We start from the raw sequence: 20548 nt of genomic DNA on the forward strand, positions 1-20548 counted from the left end.
GCATGTCAATTTTAAGCTCTCCTGATAAAGCCCTCCTGATAAAGCTGTGGTTAACCACACTCTTTCCAGTCCTTGTAAGGTACAACCCATCCCTTGCCAGCAATCCATCTTCCAGGAAGTGTAGCCTATTGCCCAAGAATCCAAATCGCTCACATTGGCACCACCTTTGTAGGTGGGCAGTCACTTGGAGAATTTCCCTGCCTATTCTTCTTTGAAGAACTGGAAGGACTGAAAAGAAAACGATCTGGGTTCCACAGTTCTTGACTTCCTCACTAAAACCTCAAGATCTTACATGATTTCTTCAAAACTCTGCTTGGCAATGTCATTTGTTCACACGTATAAGGAGAAAGGGATATGTGTCAGTATCTATGAGCCTTGGCAATCTTTCAGTTATATCACAAATCTTTCCTCCAGGGAGACAAATGAGCCCATGGGTTTTCCTGACATACATGTCTTTCTACCCCAAGCAACAGGCTGTATGGGATGACTTGCAGTGCTTCCACAGCAAGGTGTCCTCCACAGTCATACCTGAGTAACTGAAAGTGGGTTGAGTTCCAATTGGTCCCCAGTGTCTTCTAGTTCTTCTGTACCTTATTGTTCCCTTATCCAGCAAGTTTGCTTCTCATTTTCCCTTCCCTCAGGATTTTCTTCTGCCTCAGCTTGCTGTTGCTCCTAACTTCTGTGCTACTCTTAGCTGTTGCAGTTCCACCACTCTGTCTAAAAACCATTCATCTTCTTTTATTACCTTAAGGGTAGATACTTGCTGCTCTAGTGCTCTCACCCTTTCTTCTAACAGGGCTACTAGCTTGCACTTGTAGAATGTGTAGGCCAGGGGTCTCAAACTCAACTTACCTGGGGGCCGCTGGAAGTAGAGTCTGGGTGAGGCTGGGCCGCATCAAGTATTCCACCACCGCGGTGGTGGTGGGCCGCTCAACCCGCGTGGCTCCCGGAGGCCGGCCCGGGCACCGCCAGCGCTTTGAAGGCTGCAGGGCCCCTCCCCCATGCCCCACCCGTCCCGGCAATTGGTCCGTGAGTTTGAGACCCCTGGTGTAGGCCATGCTGGCCTTAGAAAGGAAAACAAATGTTGCACAGATGTGGCTGGTCACCAGCACTGGGACATCTTCTCAGTCCATTCTTTTGCTACCTTTTTGATTCTACCTTGTTGGGCCTGTTTTAACAACCACTGCTTTCTCCTGTCTTCACTAAAGATTAACAGTGCAGTTCTGCCAGTAAAATGTGAGTGTGTTACAAGGAAGAAAACTAATAGGGGAAAATTAAAGGGAAAAAAGAAAATATGAGATGGGATATTTACTACTTCAAAATGTTTTTCATGGTATGTTGGCACTGTTAGTGCTTGTTTTTGTTGTTTTACTATTGTTGTGAGCTGCCTTGAGAATGATGTTAAGCAGTAGGATATAACATTTCTGAAAAAATATAATGAATGGATATTCAAAAATCAGGATGCTAACTGTTTCAGTGCCTTTATTTTTTGCTTTATATTTGGACAATGTAAGAGCATGCTATTGCTTAACTGTATCTTCAAATGGTTAAAGAATTCCAATGAAAATAATTTCTAAATACAATTTTGAATTTAAATTGATTTTAATACACTTCACCAATTATTCTGCCTAATCAGATCTTTCAGAAAAAATGCTCTCTTCTCCATTCCTCCTGCTCCCACCCCCGCCCAGCACATTTGGCTGGAGTGAATTAACATTTTAGTAAATTAAAACAAAGTTAATATAAAATCATTTTATTTGCTAGATTCCCAGTGACCTATTTTGAAGATACCAAATACATCACATCAAGTTCTTTGATCAAGGGTGGGTTTTCAAGACAAGACTCTTTGGTTTAGACACCAAGTTACAGCCCCCTCAAGAGCCATTTTTTACGGGCGAATATAAATTTAATAAATAATAAATTAATTCATTCTTACCGTTTTTGAATTTCAGAGTCACTGAAAGAAGATAAGCGTGGCAAGCCATTCTTCTCATGGTCATGAACAATGTTCTCTGGGATTTCCTCTATGGAAGAAAAAGCTCCTGAGGAAATAAATTAGGACATGTTTTTACAAAGGAACCATTCAAATTGTCTCATTCTCTCTTCTGTACTGGTGGCTGTCACCAAATTGCTAGTATCTGCTGACATAAGCATGAGCAAGTTACTTCTTTAAAAAACTGAAAGAAAAGCTGAAGGTTCTTGGAAAATCTCCCCCAACAACTCAAGTTCTACACAAAGCTACTTAAGAGTTCATATGTTGTGTTTTCTCTGGCACTTTCCAACACTGGCCAGGACTATAGGCAGCTGTACCAAATTCTGTACTTGAAGGATGTTCTCCACACCAAATTGTCCCTGAGACCAGTTGCATAAATAGTTGAAGCCTGAAGTACAATGTAGTAGAAAATACTGTTCTGCTGAATTTGAACAGAAGGCACTGATGACTGGCCCAGCATTGTTATTTAGCCAAGGCCAGTCTAGAGATTTCATACAATTCACATAGTCAGGTATTGAAATTTCTTATATTCTTCTGCATCAAAACTGATTCTAAAACCTGAATATAAATGTTTCAGGAATGTTGTACTATATGAGATCCTAGTACATAGCCACCCAGCAACCCACAGCACTAAGAAATACTTCCCCTCAATGCAAAGCATTGAAATAAAATATATTCATACTGCCTTGGTCTAATTTAATACATGCAATACTGAATCTTCTTTCATTGCTTTCAGTTTCTCCTATATCAATTTCCAGGTTGCAATTAAAAGACATTTAATTTTACCCTTGTATCGTACTATGGTTTCCGCTATTTTTATTCTTGTTGCTGTAACTGCTTGTTACCATGTGATTTTATTCTTGACTACCAGCTGTGTTAGGTAGTGGCCCTGAAGTTGCAAGATCCAGAATTTAGAAATTGAGTGTTAAAAGGTATGGAAATATAATGCCGCAATTCCACCTTTTTAGTTAAACATGAGGACAGTAGAAGGAAGGTATCTTATTGTAAACATGTTTGAGTAACTTTTGTTTAAATTAATTTTGCTTTAGTAGACTACGTTTTTCTTTGTTTAAAACCCAGCTCACAATCAAAACCTTGGCAGCAAGCTCCACTATACGTGCCAAGTTGCTCTTTACTGGCAAATATCATATATGTAGAACAGTAAAAACTGAAAAAGTGGTATTTTTTTAAAGAACATGTTGAAAGAGCCAATATAAAATTACAAAGAATGAAAAGCAGGCATTTTTTAAAAATCAGTCTACAGAAACAATTGATCTTTAGACTTTGCTGTTTGAAGTGTTTATATCCAAGCAAACACATACTTCAGATTGTAAAAGTGAACAGGTACCATTTAAAACAATCAAGACTTTCTTCCACTGAGTATTGCCAACTTTTGGAGTTTGACAGAAGAGGATCTTGTGCTTGTCGCATACAAATATTCGGTCCAAAACAAATTTTGAAACAGTAGTGTGGGTGAGGTTTTTCAGTGATGCTACTTGGCACACATTCCTGAGAAGTTCAAGCCTTTCCATATGGACCAGAGGTTGATGTACAAGGTCTTCAGATAGACCTCTTCCTATTGTCTTAGTATAAAATGGAAGAAGAGCAGGAGGAAGAAAAAAGCAAAAGAAAAAAAATTACTTCTCATTTGAAAAATGAGAAAATTAAGCATATACCATATTCTTATAGGTATACATATATACCTTTAAGAATGAAACAGAAAAACACATGCAATTTTAAGTGTTGGCTGAACAAAATGAAGTTTTTTATTACAAATAAGACTGTTATAATATATAAAACTGCTGCCATTCAACAGCTCTAGATTTGTAAAAGTTTCAATCATTTTTAACATTGAGTTTAACATTTGAACTACCAAGGCAAATAATTTCAGGTAACTATAAATAAGCCTTCCAAGACCTCTAAAAGCTGTTACAGAAGGCAACAACTCCAACACATTTACACTGTGTTCAACCAGGCTACTCACAGGTAAGTGTGTACAGGATTGCTTCCAGAAGGATATGAAACAATTCACGTGAATGCAAATCAGTAAAGCACCAAACATTTTGAATCTGTAAAAACAGTCCCAAGGTACTACAAAGCAAAAATCTACTGAATAGTTTTCACACAATTATTATTACATTTCCCACCTTTCTTCCTCTAGCAAGAAACTCAAAGCATCTTACAAGGTTTTCCTTTTCATTCTGTCTTCACAACGACCCTGTGAAGTAGGTTAGACTGAGAGGCAATGACTGGCTCAAGGTCACCTAGCGTGCTTCATGACTGAGTGCAAATTAGAATCCAGGTTACCTGGCACTACCCAGTGCTCTTAATCGCTATACCACACTGGTGTAGTTAATTGTGCAGCTGTTTTTTTAACTGCTTCATGTAAACATTCCCTTTAAGTATTTGAGTCAATTCATGCTTCACAGAAGTGCCCTGAACTGTTTCACATAACGGGCCATTTATGGAAGTCACATGGGAGGGGTTTAAGGAGCCTTCAGATTTGCTCAAATGAAGCTACCAATTATGGGGCCACTGTGGTTATGCAACTCACAATCAGTTCATGCAAACTTATTGCAAGTCAAGTACTGGAACTGCAGTCACTTGCTGTAGGCTGTGATATGTTGGCATATATTGGTATCACCTTGGCATCATGTACTGGGCTTCAACTAAATATTGTAAAGTGCTCTCATTTTGTTGACAATAAGTAACAATAAAAAGTTTATACTCATTCATGTGTTAGCAGACTACTCATACTGAATCCACTGAAATGAGTAGTTAAGCTAACACTGGATATAACCCAGCAATGCAGAGGCCCTGGTTTCTGCCTATGCTGAACTGTTGACATGCTAGTGTCAAAATATATTGTTCAATAGGAAAGTTTTCTCAACTTCTTATCTTCCTCTTCCATTAACACGTGTACAATATAATTGTACATTGCTAAGTAAAATTGTACAATGAAGCTATGGCAAAGTAGCTTAGATTCTGACACCTACATTTGTTTTAAAATGTATTATCTGTTGGTGGTGGTGGTGTTGTTGTATATGTATACTGCTTTTCTGTCCACAAGGGCCATCAAAGCAATGTACACTAAAATCTAACATAACATAAAACAAAGGGAACATTCTTTAAAACAATGTAGGATGCATCTTGAAGACATGAAGTACTGGAATGAAAATGAAAATATTTGAACAGCCTTGATAAATCCTTGCAAAGTAAGGCTGTTTGGGTTTACTGTTAGCTGTCAGCCACTGTGAATTGTTATTGTGCTTTTATGGCATGTGAGCAGGGGCCACTTCACAGAAGGTGGCTTTTTTGTAAATAAGCCACTCTGCAGGGTTACTGTGACCAACAAATGTGTTCTGTCATTTGGAAACATAGTGGCAAGCCCTTAGTAAAAACAGTAAAAATCCCTTGCAACTCTGTTCAAGCAGCTGTTGGGTGACTGCCATTGTCAGTCACTCCCCAAAGCACCCAATTGACAGTGGTGGGTGGCTGGCAGAGGCAGCCCTCTCTCCCTTGCTCGATTTTTAACTTTCAGGGGAGCAGAGAGGAGATAATAAAAACCTGCAAGCATGATTATATGAATGGGCAAGCAGAAACTGCCCCTTCAAAGTGCTCCATGGCATCTTGGAGTGACTTCCTGTAGCTGACCGGTATTTTTAATTAATTAATGGATTAATTTGTGTCTAGAAACGGACACAAACATTTTTTAATGTGCCATCACAACCCATTCCCTGAAGAGCAACAGCCTATGCTGGGAAAAATGTGTAAAAAGATGCCCACTGCTACCTTGCAGCATGCTTCCCTCTGCATATTGTCCCATCTGAGGGTGGAAATCCTTCCACTCCACTTTCAATTGCTGTATCATGAAAGTTGAACTGCCCATGGTAAGCAAAGGTACAAGGGATCATTTGAAAAGAAGGGGTGTTTTTTTGCAAACAACATGCCCTTCCTGGAAAGAGCTCTTTTTCATATTTGCCCCTTTTGTTTTCCATGGAAGAGACTCTCAACAGACTCAGGAAAGAGTCAAACTACTCTCCTCACACACCTTTTTGAAGAGAAATACAGTTTGACAGTTCCGCTTCCCTTTCCTTTAAATTATTTCACATAATGCATAGTTTGACTCTTGGAATTCACAAAAGATGTGATGGTTACTAACTTAGATGGCTTTAAAAAGATTAACAGTATAATCTGAAAAATGAATACCACAGTGTTTAATGGACAATTGAGTATAGGACTTCAGACAAAATTTATCTCTCTTCCATGAATCTATGGGTATCAGCCACAATAGCTAAATAAAACCATTAGAGTGAAATGGGGTATACTTATCAATACTAGATGCTAAAGACATCACCACCACCATGCTGTGCTTGTGAATCTCTGGAAGCATCTAAATATTTGATGCTAAACAAGGTGGATGTCTTGGTCTGATCTGGCAAGCCATTTCATAGATTATTCCAAGATCTCTGCATCCCCACTAAACTTTAATTCAGAAGTGAATGCACTAGCCCAAGGAATCTTGTTGTTCATTGCCATGCCATAAAACAGGGAAGGAGAATACCTGGCCCTACAATTGCTGTTGGACTGCAGTTCCTATCATCTTCCATCACTGGCTATGCTGATTAGGTCTAACTGAAGTTGCACTGCAACACTATCTAGAGAGCCCCATATTCCCAGCTTTGTCATTAAACTCTCCCATGGATTTCCACTTAGCAGGAATAGCAGATTCCTTGAATTATCCCAACAAACAGTTGCACTCATTTTTTCCACTGCTTTTAAGAACTGTACTAATGAAATGTTATAGGGACTGCTGATACAGCCACACCTGGAAGTATCATTTTGCAACTTCTATTTGTGCCAGCAACACCTACCTGAAATTCTCCAGATAACTTCTTTTTTGTCAGTTGAATTTTTTCTACTTCTGTTATAGCTGTCAATATTAATGGTTCTTGCTTGGCACCATAAACTAGACAAGAAGAAAAAAAGATAAAGAAAAGTCAACTACTTTTTATCATGCAATATTACAAATTTCTGGAAACTTTTTATTTTATTGTATTTTTAATCCACCCATGCTCTGCATGATTATATACAGTTCAAAGACTTGTATGTAATACAGTTAAAATATAAAATGTAAAAAATATATATTAAATAATACAGTTCAAGTATTACAAGGTCAGTTACTTTTCCAAAATATAATTTCACAAAATAATGAAAAAATTGTTCTTGCCATCACTACTCTTTATCAGATAGAAACATATGGAAAGGCTATTACCTTGGGAAATAAACATGGCAGTGCTCCACATCAGCAACTCCTGCATATACGAATATGTATAGAGGAATACAGTTGTGTTTATCTTTGGGTGAAGATAAACACTTAATAAAAGAGCAGTGGACAGGAGACAGGAGCAGCAAAAATCTACAAATGCCACATTTGTAGGTTGTTATCATGATATCCAGTGCCAAGCACTTGAGGTTGTTCGTGGGTAAACAACCCAAGTTAATGCATAGTTTATTCTTAGTTAACTTGGCTATTGCTGCTGAACACCATTGATACATCTTACTTAAGGATCCAGATCTGTAAGCAATGCTCTGCTCACTGAATGGGATACTCTTGGCTCCTGTAAATGAAAAAGGAAAGGCAACTTTCCCCAATCCCCTTTTCTGAAAATCTTCCTCAGAGTATTTAGGGGGCCCTGAAAAGCAGCGTATTGCTGGGAGCCACGGAAAGAACTGGTCAGAACCTGCCTCCTGTACTTAAGTTCACTGAAGCCTCTACTGGATTGAAGCCCCTTTTATGAATGGAAAACTGCTTTAGAGCCAATCCATAATCCACTATAGACTACATATATCATTATATTTTACAAGACTAATTCATGGGGTGTCATTTCAGGAAGAAGTTTGAGAAAGTGATGAAAGTTCCTACAAAGTGTGCTTTAGCAAGGGTAAGTTAGAGACACATGATTTTCCATCTGCACAAACATAAGGGAAGGCAAAGAAAAGAGTTCTGTGGTAGAGAGAGACAGCTGCCAAAGCGCCAGTCTTTAAACTACATCTGGCAGCACATCACTTCACCTAAAGGGTTGTATTGTAGGTGAGGAAGGAGAGCAAAATGTCCTGGGCATAAGAAAATAAAAATAACACAAAAATAAAACAAAATCACAATGCATCATTGCAGGGCTGGTTGAAAGGGTACAAAATGGTACACTGCCTTCAAAGTAATTTGTTTTACAAAATGGGACACCTGCTTTTGAAAATTAACAGTAATCAATAGCATGTTTTGATTGCATGTAAGACATGTATTTCCCTCAACTATAACACTGACTCAAGCAAAGATGACTTGAGGAAAAGGGAAGAGGATGATTTGTACTTAGAATGTAAAAACACCAGAAAGCAGAAAGGCACAAAGTTAACTAGCACTAGTCCTTCTCTTTAACCCAACTAAAAATATACTACAAAACGTATTTGTGATATGTCTTTTATCAACTTGATCATCACTTTGCTTAAAGGCTTTTATATAATAAAGGAAATCACAAAAATTGACATCATTACCACTGCCAGCACAACCCTACTTACACTACACTTTCTTTGAAAGACTTCAACTTAGTTTCTAAAGACATCAGCAGAAAGAGAAAATAGAAACAATGCAGTGTCATCAAGTGGATTTCAACTCATTCTCAGTTTAATAGCATCTGGGTTATTTTGGCTAAGGAAAACCCTAGATGGTTTTTGTTTGTCAAACACAGATAACAGAAATTACTAAAGAACAGAGAAGGAATTTAAATAAAAGCAAAGGAAGCACTTTAAAACTGCACAAAATGTGTATTATATTAGATAGTTTGTACTTCTCTATTTCAACATTGCTTTTTTAACGTTCCACGCACCCAACTCTCCTTGTCACATGTAGTTTAAGGAGAAATTAGCCTCCCATCAGCTGGGCGGCTAGGGGATCTTCAACCAAGGGGATCACCAATGGGATCTTCAACCAAGATCCCATTGCCCCATGTCAGCCTTTAAATGGAGAAAAGAAGCATTCATTCTGTAGCAAAGGCTTTATTTTGTTACAATAAAGTGATAGCCAGCTAAACAAGTACTTCATTTTCAAAACACTGTTGCAAGTCAGAGACTTGCTGCTTCATAACCATCTTACAGGTAGCAAACCATTATTTGTCATTCAACATATACACAACAAAGAGGGGGAAGGGGAAAGGGAAAGCAAAATCAGGACAATTCATATTATTCCTTTCATATGCCTCTTCTAATTTATGTAGAACTAGATACTGAACTTACAACTTCTCACATTCCTTTATATTAAAAAAGGATCCCTCTCCAGAGAGGTTTGCCTGGCACCATCCTTATAGTCTTTTTGGCACCCAGCAAATACCTTTTTATTCCACCTGCATTTTAACTGTTAACTGGTTTTTAATGGTCTTTTATCAGAAGGGGATGTGTCTTTTACAAAATCTGGAGTTCTGGTGGGTGTGGGTTGTTTGTTTGTTTGTTTTTTGTTTGGTTGTGCATAGTGATTGTGATGTTTTTATTCTTTTCTACTGTTTTTATTGTTGTAAGCTGTCTAGGGAGCCATGTGGCTAATGCAGTGATTTAGAAATCTAATGGATGGATGGACGGACAGATGAAGAGGTAGTCATAGAATAATATGCCTGTCCTTAAGAAAAGAAACTGGATCACTTTTCACCATATGATTTATATGAGAGAAGAGTCATTGTAAAAGTCAATGCATTGACATTCACTGATTATTTATACAATGCACTATTCCATTATGTGCTGTTTGTAACAAGGCAAGAAACAGCTTATCAGGAAGGGCTCTAAACATAATACTGACAATTTAAAAACCAACAGCAGTGCTATAACTTGCATCAGTAACAAGAATAAAATGAGGCCAAACTTACCATCAGGATCTTTGAAGGTCAATGTGATGAACTTGCTAGCAACCATGAACATGAATATTACCCAAAAGCATGCAGCTAACAGCAGCCACCGGTGGTACATGTTGTCAGATGTGAGCCATACAACTTCTTTGGGTTCCTGCTTTTCAAAAACCAAAGCAAACGAACAAAAGAGAGTTGTTAGTATGTATGGTCTTTCTATTTTTAATCATCTCTTTTATCAATAATGAACCATTTTTGATTGGAGAATACTTTGAATAATCTAATTGACAGTGTTCCAATCTTTGCAAAAATAAGAAAACTCTAGCTTAAAAAACATATAGGTCTTATTCAGATAGGATAGTCTCCCACATGCCAATTACTGTACTGCAGGGGTTGATAATATGGTACCCACAAGAAAGTAAGGTTACTTACCTGTAACTATTGTTCTTCGAGTGGTCATCATACATGTGGGTTCTGTGCCTGCACAGGTTCTATTGTTGGGAAGATTTCCAAGACAGACTAGTTCAGGTGGGAGCCCCTCCCCTCTCTCCCCTTGGTATATTTAGGAGTGGTTTCCTCCAATTTCCCAGTTCTTCTGAGATTGGCATTGTGGCCAGAACCAGAGGGTGGGGGAGGCCAGTGAACAGATGACCCCTACCATGCAGACATGGACCCAAAGGAAAGCTGAGCTACTAAGATGTCAAACCCACAATGGGGTTGTGTGAATGCAGAGATGGCCACTTGAAGAATGACAGTTTCAAGTAAGAAAACTTATTTTCTCCTTTGTGGTCTCTATTGATCACGCATATGCGTAACTAGTGAATCTACCTCAAGATGGAGTAAGGCAGATGTCAGCAGCAGATGTCTGCCAAGAAGACTTCTCAGCCAAAGGGACAAGCTTGCTTGGGGTGGACATCGAGCAAGTAATGCTAGATGAAGGTCAATGGAGTGTTACCACTCAACAGAGCACCTGCAGCAGGATGCTGGCATGCAGCACTATAGACATTGTTATCCTCTGGAGGTGGAGTATGCTCTGGGTCACAGAGAGGCCACCTTCTATAAAAAGAGGTGTTAAGCCCATGGTGGCCAGAGGCCCTAAGGGTGGCTTCATAAGGACCAGCAGGACCACTGGCAGGCTCCATCCTGGCATAAACAATCAAGGGTATGGGATTGGGACTTTTGTCAGAACAAACAAGTATAGGACTGGGCTCTGGAAAAAAAATCATTCTATGCATACTCTTGATGCATGTAACTCTTTGCAGGGCTTCAGTGTTTTCCTGTAGCTGAAAGGTAATTTCGCAATTCATGTGGGCTTGGAAATGTTTGGAATTATCTATCAGTTTGGAAAACACATACACATCTGCTGTGTTTGTAGGATCTGTATTTCAATCTGATACTTAATTTTGGATATACCCATCAACATTGCTGTTACCAACAAGCCCATGTGTATAAAATGTGCCAACAAGAACAAATGTGCAAAACTTAATATTCTTTATTTAACCACCAAAATCCAAGTCCAATATACTGCAATCAGAAGTAAGCTGTACTACATACAGTGAGACTTACTTATTTATTCATTCAATTTTTATGATGTCCCACTAGCCATATGCTCTCTGGGTGGCCTACATCATGTTAAAATCCATAGACAACATAAAACAGTACAACTTACTCTCCGGTAGTGACATAAGAATGTAGCCCCACTCCAAACTTATAGCTAGCTAGCTGAAGTAAATCCTATGAAACTCAATGGATCTTAGATATATGTAGGTATCATTAGGACTGTCAATGGGATTTTTTCCTTTCAAAATGGTATACAACAACTTCCTGTATTTTTTATTTTATTTTAGCATTAAACTACCAGTGGCTTGAATGCTATAGCTGCTGCCGCAAGTCATATGCAGAGCTGAGGGCCTTGTCAACACAGTCATTTGTTTTTAAGTAACCTCTCATTCAGATGATGAATAGAATCAATATTGATATATTTCCTGATTCATGAATTCTTCTGCCTTTAATTATTAAAGCTTCGCACAATTCTTGTCAGATAGATCAATTGCTATTATCTCAAGAAGTCAAAGGAACAAATTAACTCTGGGAACATCAATCACAAGTCACTTCTATGGAAACTTCTGTGCTTCACCTATGGCTGACTCCTGCAGAATATATGTGACGAACAGTGACCAGACAGTGAATTAGAAAGAGTGCTTGAAAAAAAATGTTACAAGAACATGTGCCAGGGCCTCACAGCAAGGTGCACACCCAGGAGAAGCTGCTTCTTAGAATGGCATTGCTTATTATGATGGATCATGTCCAAACAACTGTACTTCCAAGAAATTACATTTCATATACTTAGAAAACTATTTATACAATAGGAATTTCAAATTGTGCCAATGCTGCATTTGGATAATAGAATACCTTGAAAGATAGTTGACACAGGTGGCCCATATATAATCATTATATCTTATCTGTTATTTGCACAAAACATCAGGAGAGAGATTTTTATCAGGTCAGTATAGCAGTCTATGAGTCATGGATTCTGGTAAGAATTTATTTATTTATTCATAAAATTTGTATCCTAACTGCACCATGGATATCAAGTTGATCTTCTTGTCTATAGCAGCCCAAACCAGCCCCAAAACAACCAGAAGCATGAAACTATTTATTGAATTGATAATATGCCAAAGCTCTCATTGTGCCATAACAATGTGTTATGACAAACAACAAGTTGGCAAATTTTAAAAACTACAGACAATAATACAGTTCTTTGTCTTCATCTGAGCAACAGCATGTTCTATTAAACTGATTGATATGCCTGTTAACTGGCTGTGCATGTAATCATTCAAAAGTGTGCGGATATGCTTTATGAAAATAATTGTGATCACAGCCAGCCTGAGACATTTTGCTGCCCCAGGTAAGGACAAGATGGAGCTCCTTGGGGAAGTGTGAGGTATCTATTCAATTCCCAGGACCCTGCTCCCTGGACCTCGGTTCACTTTTTTGCAGTCATGAGACTGAGCTCCTGACAAGCACACCTAGCATTCACAGGGTACTTGCCAGGAAATGAGCCCTGCACCAGTGCTGCACAAGTGGTATCTCTCTTCCTTATCATGTCCAGCAGCCTTCCACATGCACTGCATGTAAAGAAGACACAGGAGAAGGTTGTAGATTTCAGGGAGAGCCAGTGTAGTACAGGTGCCTAAGTGCTGGACTCGGTTTCAGGGAGCTCCAGGTTCTAGTCCCTGTTCAGCCATGGTGCTCACTGGGTAATTCGGGGTCAATCACAGACTCTCAGCCTAAAATTGAGAGGAGCAGGAGGATTATGCAAGCCACCTTGAGTTCCTTGTAAGGAAAAAAGATGGGATATAAATCAATGAATAATAAAGAAATAAAGAACTTGTTCCACAAGCATTTGGGGATGTTTACTTGGCTTCATTCATTTGCTAAGACAAGTCAGACAGAGGAAGTCCATGAACACTGAAGCGATGGATTCCACAGAGCACTGTACAACCCTAGTGCCACTCCCACTCCAGCTACAAAGGCTCCTGGCTTTCTTCAGTGTTTGTGATGTGGTGAACAACATCCTCCACCAGATCAGAAGTGAGATCAGGGACCCACAACTTTATCCTTCCCAGCACCTGCTGCCCAAGGCAACTCCCTTAGTCTGTCTAGTAGTAGAGCTGACCCTGACTGTAACAACCTATGAGTTTATGCAAGGCAATACAAGAAATGCAACAAAATACTAAATGCCTAGTTTGCAACTTGTACAATGTACTACCATTTGTTTAATAACTGATTGGTTAATCAAGGAGGTATTTTTTGACTGATTTATTGGCCACTAATACAGAACTGGAGGTATTTTTTTCTTTCAAAAATCATTTCTTAAATATTGACTGCAAAAAATAATCCAAATATTACAGAAAACAATTATTCCTATGTAATAGCTGGGTGAAGAAAACCATTTATAGCATATTGAAATAATTACATATATTAACAGCACAAACTTCAGAAAGCTGCCCTCAGTTCAGCAGGGATTACTCTCAGCTAAGTATACACAGAGGTGTAGTCCTAAATTCATTTCACGGTATGACCAACATAGGACCACTGTCCATTTCTTGTTTTATCTAGCATCATCTATTGCCCTAAACTAAACTAAATATTTCCTGGATATTTTCAAAGACACTACAGTGTTAACAGGAAACAAGCACACCATGAACCGAATCACCTTGTTCATTGCATACAAAGAGTTCACTGCCTAAAATTTGTCTTTACTTCCCCTAAACATGGTTTAAGTAATCAAACCCATTTCACATTGTCTGATTGGTAGATGAATCTGCTTCATGAGTCACAGTTTTTAATCCATTCTTCCCATCTTAGATTTGGCAACGTATGTGTGAATATGACAGCATTTGAAAGTCATTTTATTGTGATCTGAATGAACCTAAGCAAGCCTTGGGCTTGAGAACTCCATTTAAGCACAGTTACAAAAAGTTCAGAGGTTTTTGCTTCTATTTCATATTAACTGTAGCTTGCCCTGACTTCTGAGCCCTGACAATTTGTTTAAGCTTAACTATGCTAAGTTGAAACAAGCTAACTTCAAATCACAAGTTATGATTGAACAAACCAACAGATTTGGATTCAGTTGACCACCAAACACCTACTAATCAAAGATGGAAAGAAAAACTTTCAACAGAGCAAGGTCTATCACTCATAAAAGGAACCAAAGATCATCCCCATTGAGATAAACCCTGTTTTATGTGATGCCCAAACAGCTAATGAAAGGTACCAACATTAACATATTATTAGAAAGCAATTAACTAATTATCTAATTGCAAGAGCAATTTGATAGAGGATAAAGAATGCAATAGAGCCTCAAGGAACAATTCTTCAATGAATTTCTCCTGTGCAGATACCACTGAAATAAGTGAAGCTTGTACAACATTTATGCAGCAACATTCATTTTGGTGGAGATTTCACAGAAGAAATTCTCAGTAGACCATAGTTTCAGTAAATTTTCTTTCGACACAGCTTTGCAGGGTTCAGCATAATAAACCCTGGTTCAGAACTTTTGGATCTGATGCAATAAAATAAAAATAAATAAAAGTACCCATGCTAATCTGTAGCAGTAAGAAGCAATAAGAAACTATTTAGATGCTGGACATCATTGTACCTGGGCTACACCTTCTTGTACATATGCAAAGGCCAACTACCTCATTCATCTGATAATGTAGGCAATACTCTAGGAAAGCTCAGTCACTCCCCACCCACAAACCAGTCACATTACAGAATGCCACAGTATCTTTTTGTTTGAGCCTTCAAGAATCATGCCTGAGTACATTTGTGGAATCCATAAACAAGCCCGCATCACAAAAGTCTGGATCTGAATTCTCTTTCAAACTTCTAAAATACTTGTGCCAGCACAGATTAGTGCCAGTTCAAGGAAGAAAAACAGTTGTGTCTCCTACATACCTAAAATTCTAACAAACCAAAGCATTCATTGTCCTTTTCACAAAATACCTCCACATAAACAAATTATTTATTCATTTTAAAACTTTAGTTATATCTAGCTTACAAAGCAGTTAAGGAGGTTCCACAATATTGTAGGAAACTTGTTTGCTGTGCATAAGCCAATTTTGCACTTTAAAGTGCATGTACATACAAACTAGACATGCACATGCAGGCATCTAGGGACTCTGGCCCAGATAAAAATGTCCTTGTATTATTCATCCATGCATTAGAAAAGTGCTGGGAGAAACACTTGGGTAGAATTTGTGTGCACATATCACATCTGTATGCTGCATATATGGAGCTGCTGTAGTCCTTTGATAAGCTGAGACAGGTAGAACAGAGGAGTCCTGATGTCTTATTAAATTTCTGGTCTAAGGTTTTATCTAGAGTAAGGAGGCCAGACTCTACTGTATTGTTTTTCTTTGTTGAGGCTGGGAAATACATTTGTCATTCATCTGAATTACATGTCTCCCTCTAAGTGATCGTTCCTTTACAGTGACAGGATCCAGAAAGATTAACTGCTTCCTTTTGTCTAAGCTAATTTTTATAAGATTATGGAGCCAACAAAACATAAGTATTTCACCCACTTCTATTTTTCAGTACCAGCAGTGATAAAAGATGGACCTAAGGACTATTTTACATTTATGTGCAGAAACACGCAAACCACTTCCCCCATGATCTAATCCCATACCGTGCATAGGCAATATATACAAAGAAACTAGGACTCTAACTAAACGTTAGAAAGGACGCTGTTGTTGTCTCTCTCCTCCTTGTGAGGTCTCAATGAGCACTCTGACCTGGATCACATGACACAATAACCCGATTTAGCTTAATTTAAACCATGAATGCCTTTTTGCTTAATGCCTGGATTGTCATAGGCAGCTGGGGTTCAGGTTAGATGACCCTCAAATTATCCTAAAATAAGCCATGCGCTTTTTGAGAGTTGTCTAACTCTGAAACAACCCTTGTTGACTCTGTCTGCACAACATTACACCGCCCAGAGAGCCCTAATGGGGCTAAAGGTGTGGTCTATAAACTAAAAAATAAATAAAATAAACATCACAAGCAGTTTTCCAACAGGCACCATGCAAAACAGATATCTGTGGACACCTAATGCAACAGCAGCCCTTTTTTCAAATTAAGTCATAGTGGGTTGTTCTGTCACACAACTGCCCTACTTCAACTGCAGACAGCCAATTGTGTGGGATGGTGCAATGCATACGAGGATGTAACACAATGACATTATATCAAACAGGATTGCAAGAGACAAGAGGAAGCAGACTAGTAGCAGTTCCTTCCCTCCCATACTAAATAGTTAAATAGTTATTAAGCACAGCTAATGACATACTTCTTTCCTATACAAGTATCATCCTTCTAGTTAGTCAGTGTTTGTGGGGAAACTATTACCATCTTTCAATACGCACATTCCAAGAGCAGCCCAGGATCCAACTCTAAAAAACAGTTCCTGCTGCAAATAAGTGCAACTAGTCCTGATCAAAACATGACGATATTTCAATCATTGATGGAAAGCTGAAATTTGGCATGTAGGTGATTCCACTATATTCCAATTAATAGTAAAAAAAATTAAAAAGACATTTAACTTATTTTTACCTGAAACACAGGATACAAAGTCTTCCCCATAACAGAAACAGGTATTCTACTAGACAACAAGGAATGAACAATTCTCATACAGAGAGAGGACTGTACTGGCAAGAACATAAAATCACACATAAAATTTCCCCTTTTGTAAACTGTTCGTAAACTGTCAGATTGAGTAGGGAAGCATATTCAAGGTCAGCTGGGAAAGACTGGGAAGTATCCAGTACTGCCATTTTGCCTTCCCTGGTTCTATTGAACTCATGAGGTCCACTACGAGTTTAAGAGTAATTAGCACTTTCAAAAGCAATCTTAGAACAAGCAGAAATTCCAGTATTTGGAATGGGACAAGCCAGTAGAGCTCCCTTATATGAGTTCTAATGACCTGTGCTGTTCCATAAACTAGTGCCCCAACTCATTTTTAATCGCTTTGGTGACTGGTAAGTTCTTGCTACACTAGCAAGTAAACCCCGCTTGGATACTGCCCACTATGATCCTAGAATGCAAGTTGCACTTAATAGTACAATTAACTAAAAAATATCAGTGGCAAGCCATACAAGGGACAGACTGTTAAAGGCTCTAGAATTGGTTGTCATCTGGGGTCCATCAGACTCAGGTTTTGTAGGTCTTAGGAAAACTCTGAAGATCCATTTGTTTCCTTTGGTTTCCTGTTCAGGTTGTGTTTTATGCTGATAGTCTTTTAGATGCACTGAATTTTAGCAGTAATTGTATTAATATATTCTGGGCTCGAGATCTATTTTCACTGTTTATTAGTTTCACTGATAATAGTTGCTTAAGTATATTATGTTTTGTAATATGTAAACTGACTTGAAAGCAAACTAAAATAATTATAAAGTCAAATATACAACAATATCAAGGGAATAAGATGTAACCATAAAAGCGCACGTCTGCATTCTGCAAAAGTAGGTGTTCTACCTCAACATAAAAACTGTGCCACAGGCCCAACTTTATCAATTCTCTAATTAGTACAGACCACCAATTAATTGGAATCCACACAAATATGACATATTGTACACTAGTTTCACATTATGATTACTTCAATGTAGGCTCATATTTTTAAGTTCTCTAATTGGTATAAAATTCTGAAGCTTGTAAATAAATTTCTCCAATATTAGAGTTTTAGCATTCATCTGTGGAAAGTGAGATTAATTAAAATTCAACTTTTTATGAGCATTTCACTCTTTCCCTTCCATTTTAAAAGAAAGCAATCAAAGTTGGATATATAATCTGACTCTCACAAGATCACATTGGATATTTCTAAGATTAACCCAAGACTTGCATCCAAGCAACCAGTTTCAACACAGAAGGATAGGCACAGAGGGAGTAAGTCATATTGAATCCCACTGAAATCAAGACAGCAGTTAATCAGGACTAAAACTAACTTAGTACCACACATTTCAATGGAACTGAAGTGCAACTAACTCTGTCTGGGTCCAACCTAATATCCACACAGCTTCCTATTTCTATAGCATTTTTGAATGTGAGAAGTGGCTTCTAAGCCCTTTTTACATCCTCATCACAAACAACTCTTAATCTTTCTACTCCTATTTTACAAATAGGAAATGCAGAAAAAACTGGGAGACTTTCTCAATGCTATTCTATTGTATGTCTGGCTCAGGAACAGGTCAAGGATGACAAAACTTGTATATGGTAAGCTTATTTCCTATAAAGGAATAGCATACAACTAAGTAGAGAACATGACATCTGACTACAGCACATATATAAGAATTATTGCTGGATAATTGTAAGGGCTATCTAGATCAGCTTTCTGATGCCCTCCAGATTAATTGGACTGCAGTTCCCATAATTCCTAGCCAATATTGGCCAGTCAGATGACCATAAAAGATCACAAACTGCATGCAACCATCCTCTACTCCAGTCGTTGCAGTATCTGACACTTTTATTCTGCTTCTTAATGTGGAAGGCCTATTTCACTGCTATGGTTAATAACAATGGATAAATTTTTGCCTAATATTTTTAAAACCACCTGGCAAGTAGTCCAGTGATTAATTATGCAGTATGTTGGATGTTTCTTTTCATCTTTGTCAAACTAGTTCCAATAATGTCACTGGAGGATTCCAAGTTCTAGTACTATGGCAGAGAAAGCATTATGTCTCTCTATTTACTCTGCCATTAGTTATTCATTCCTTTCCTCAGTTATATTTGGTTTTTTAAAAGAACTAAATAAATCTCTCAATCCATCTAGTGTCACTTATTTTCTAATACAATTATCATTTAACTATTTCCAGTGGGGTTGCCATGTTAGCAAAAACTAAGGACATGGGGCATCTTAAAGACTAACACATTTATTGTGACATAATTTTTTCCATATAATGTACCTGAATCTCAGGACAAATTTCATACATATGAAAGCTTGTAGTGCACAAAATGAATACTATTTGCCAACAATGGTTATTCTTTAAGGAACCAGAGGACTCTTCCTTTCTGATCATTTTTAGACTGCAACCCTAAATACATTAATTAGAAAGCTCCACTGAAAATGTTGGGATTTATTTCTAAGTAATGATGGTGTGTGCCTACATACATTGCTCTTTTTAGCTGGGAAGCCAAAAATTGCACCAGTTGGTTGCACTAAACATGTCAATATTATGAGTTTGTATAAATGGAATTTCACCACTTATAGTTCTGTTCGCCTAATCTTTCCTAATATCGAGTTTACTTTTTCCACAATACTGCAGCACACTGAGTTACCAAATGCAGTGGTCCTCCCAGTACGACCTCAAGATTATTTTCCAGAGTCGTAATGGGCACGTTTGGCCCTCCAAGGTGAAGCAAATACTTTCCAAAAATTGCAATAATAAAGCGTGCACTTAGTTAAAGTGACTGACCCCACTTGCGATCCTCTTGCCCAGTCACCCAGTTGTACATGCGGCAAAATACGTACCTCATCATGTACAAACGGATCGCACACTTAGGCAAAAGTGCTTCCCGTGTGAGAATGCTGCCAGGCTCGAAGCAGTCTCACCTCCACCCACGGAGGAACTGGACTATCAAACCCTGTCAGCAAATGCAGCTTTTAGAGCGAAATACTTACTCCACAAGAAGTGCCACGGGGTACCTCGCTTGTCAAAGGAGCAAGCCCCTCTGGGGGTGGGGACGAGCCATTCACGCCCACAGGGCCGAAGAGAGGCGCTCCTGCAGGAGGCGTCCTCCCATCCGCCGCTCACTGGTTACATCCCCGCAGGGCCACTGGGCAGGCCGCCTTCGCCCCCTCCGTCCGCGGAGGGGCTGGGGGAAACGCCACGCGGAGAGCCCTCCTTCCCCGGGCCCGAGTTGCTCAGCAACACGGAGCCGCGTCCGCCCCATGCACTCCCGGCAAGCCTGCCGCCAGCGCCGCCCCGCTGGGCCTTGCTGGTGCAGCGTGAGCTGGGAAAAGCGACGGGGCTCAGCCGCAGCTGCCTCCCCTGCTCTCCCACTGCGTCCGCGGCGGCAGGATGCAGCAGGACCGCCCAGCCGCGCTCTCCCCGCTGTCGCTTCCGTCGCCAGGCCCCGCTGAAGCACGGGCAGCCTCTGCCTCTGCCTGGAA

At 39.1% G+C, this 20548-nt stretch overlaps 1 protein-coding gene and 1 long non-coding RNA gene across 2 annotated transcripts in view; one reads left to right on the forward strand and one right to left on the reverse strand.

Annotated features, from left to right (window-relative positions):
- The window catches only part of LOC123025245, a 24261-nt gene extending 21483 nt beyond the window's left edge, over window positions 1-2778 (forward strand). Inside the window, exon 3 of the long non-coding RNA XR_006415082.1 lies at window positions 1953-2778. This is a non-coding gene — a long non-coding RNA (uncharacterized LOC123025245). The remainder of the gene's footprint in view (window positions 1-1952) is intronic.
- Window positions 1-20338, reverse strand: part of CHST10 (carbohydrate sulfotransferase 10) — a 25054-nt gene extending 4716 nt beyond the window's left edge. The window contains exons 1-5 of the mRNA XM_044433807.1: window positions 20057-20338; window positions 9904-10039; window positions 6868-6962; window positions 3342-3576; window positions 1937-2042 (exon numbers count right to left, since the gene is read on the reverse strand). Of these exons, the coding sequence (XP_044289742.1) occupies window positions 1937-2042; window positions 3342-3576; window positions 6868-6962; window positions 9904-10003 (536 nt within the window). The 5' untranslated portion in view covers window positions 10004-10039; window positions 20057-20338. The remainder of the gene's footprint in view (window positions 1-1936; window positions 2043-3341; window positions 3577-6867; window positions 6963-9903; window positions 10040-20056) is intronic.
- Between the last annotated feature and the right edge of the window lie 210 nt (window positions 20339-20548).

This window comes from Varanus komodoensis, unplaced genomic scaffold, assembly GCF_004798865.1.
Source record: "Varanus komodoensis strain SLA01 unplaced genomic scaffold, ASM479886v1 scaffold1, whole genome shotgun sequence".
In the NCBI taxonomy this organism is placed as follows: domain Eukaryota; kingdom Metazoa; phylum Chordata; class Lepidosauria; order Squamata; family Varanidae; genus Varanus; species Varanus komodoensis.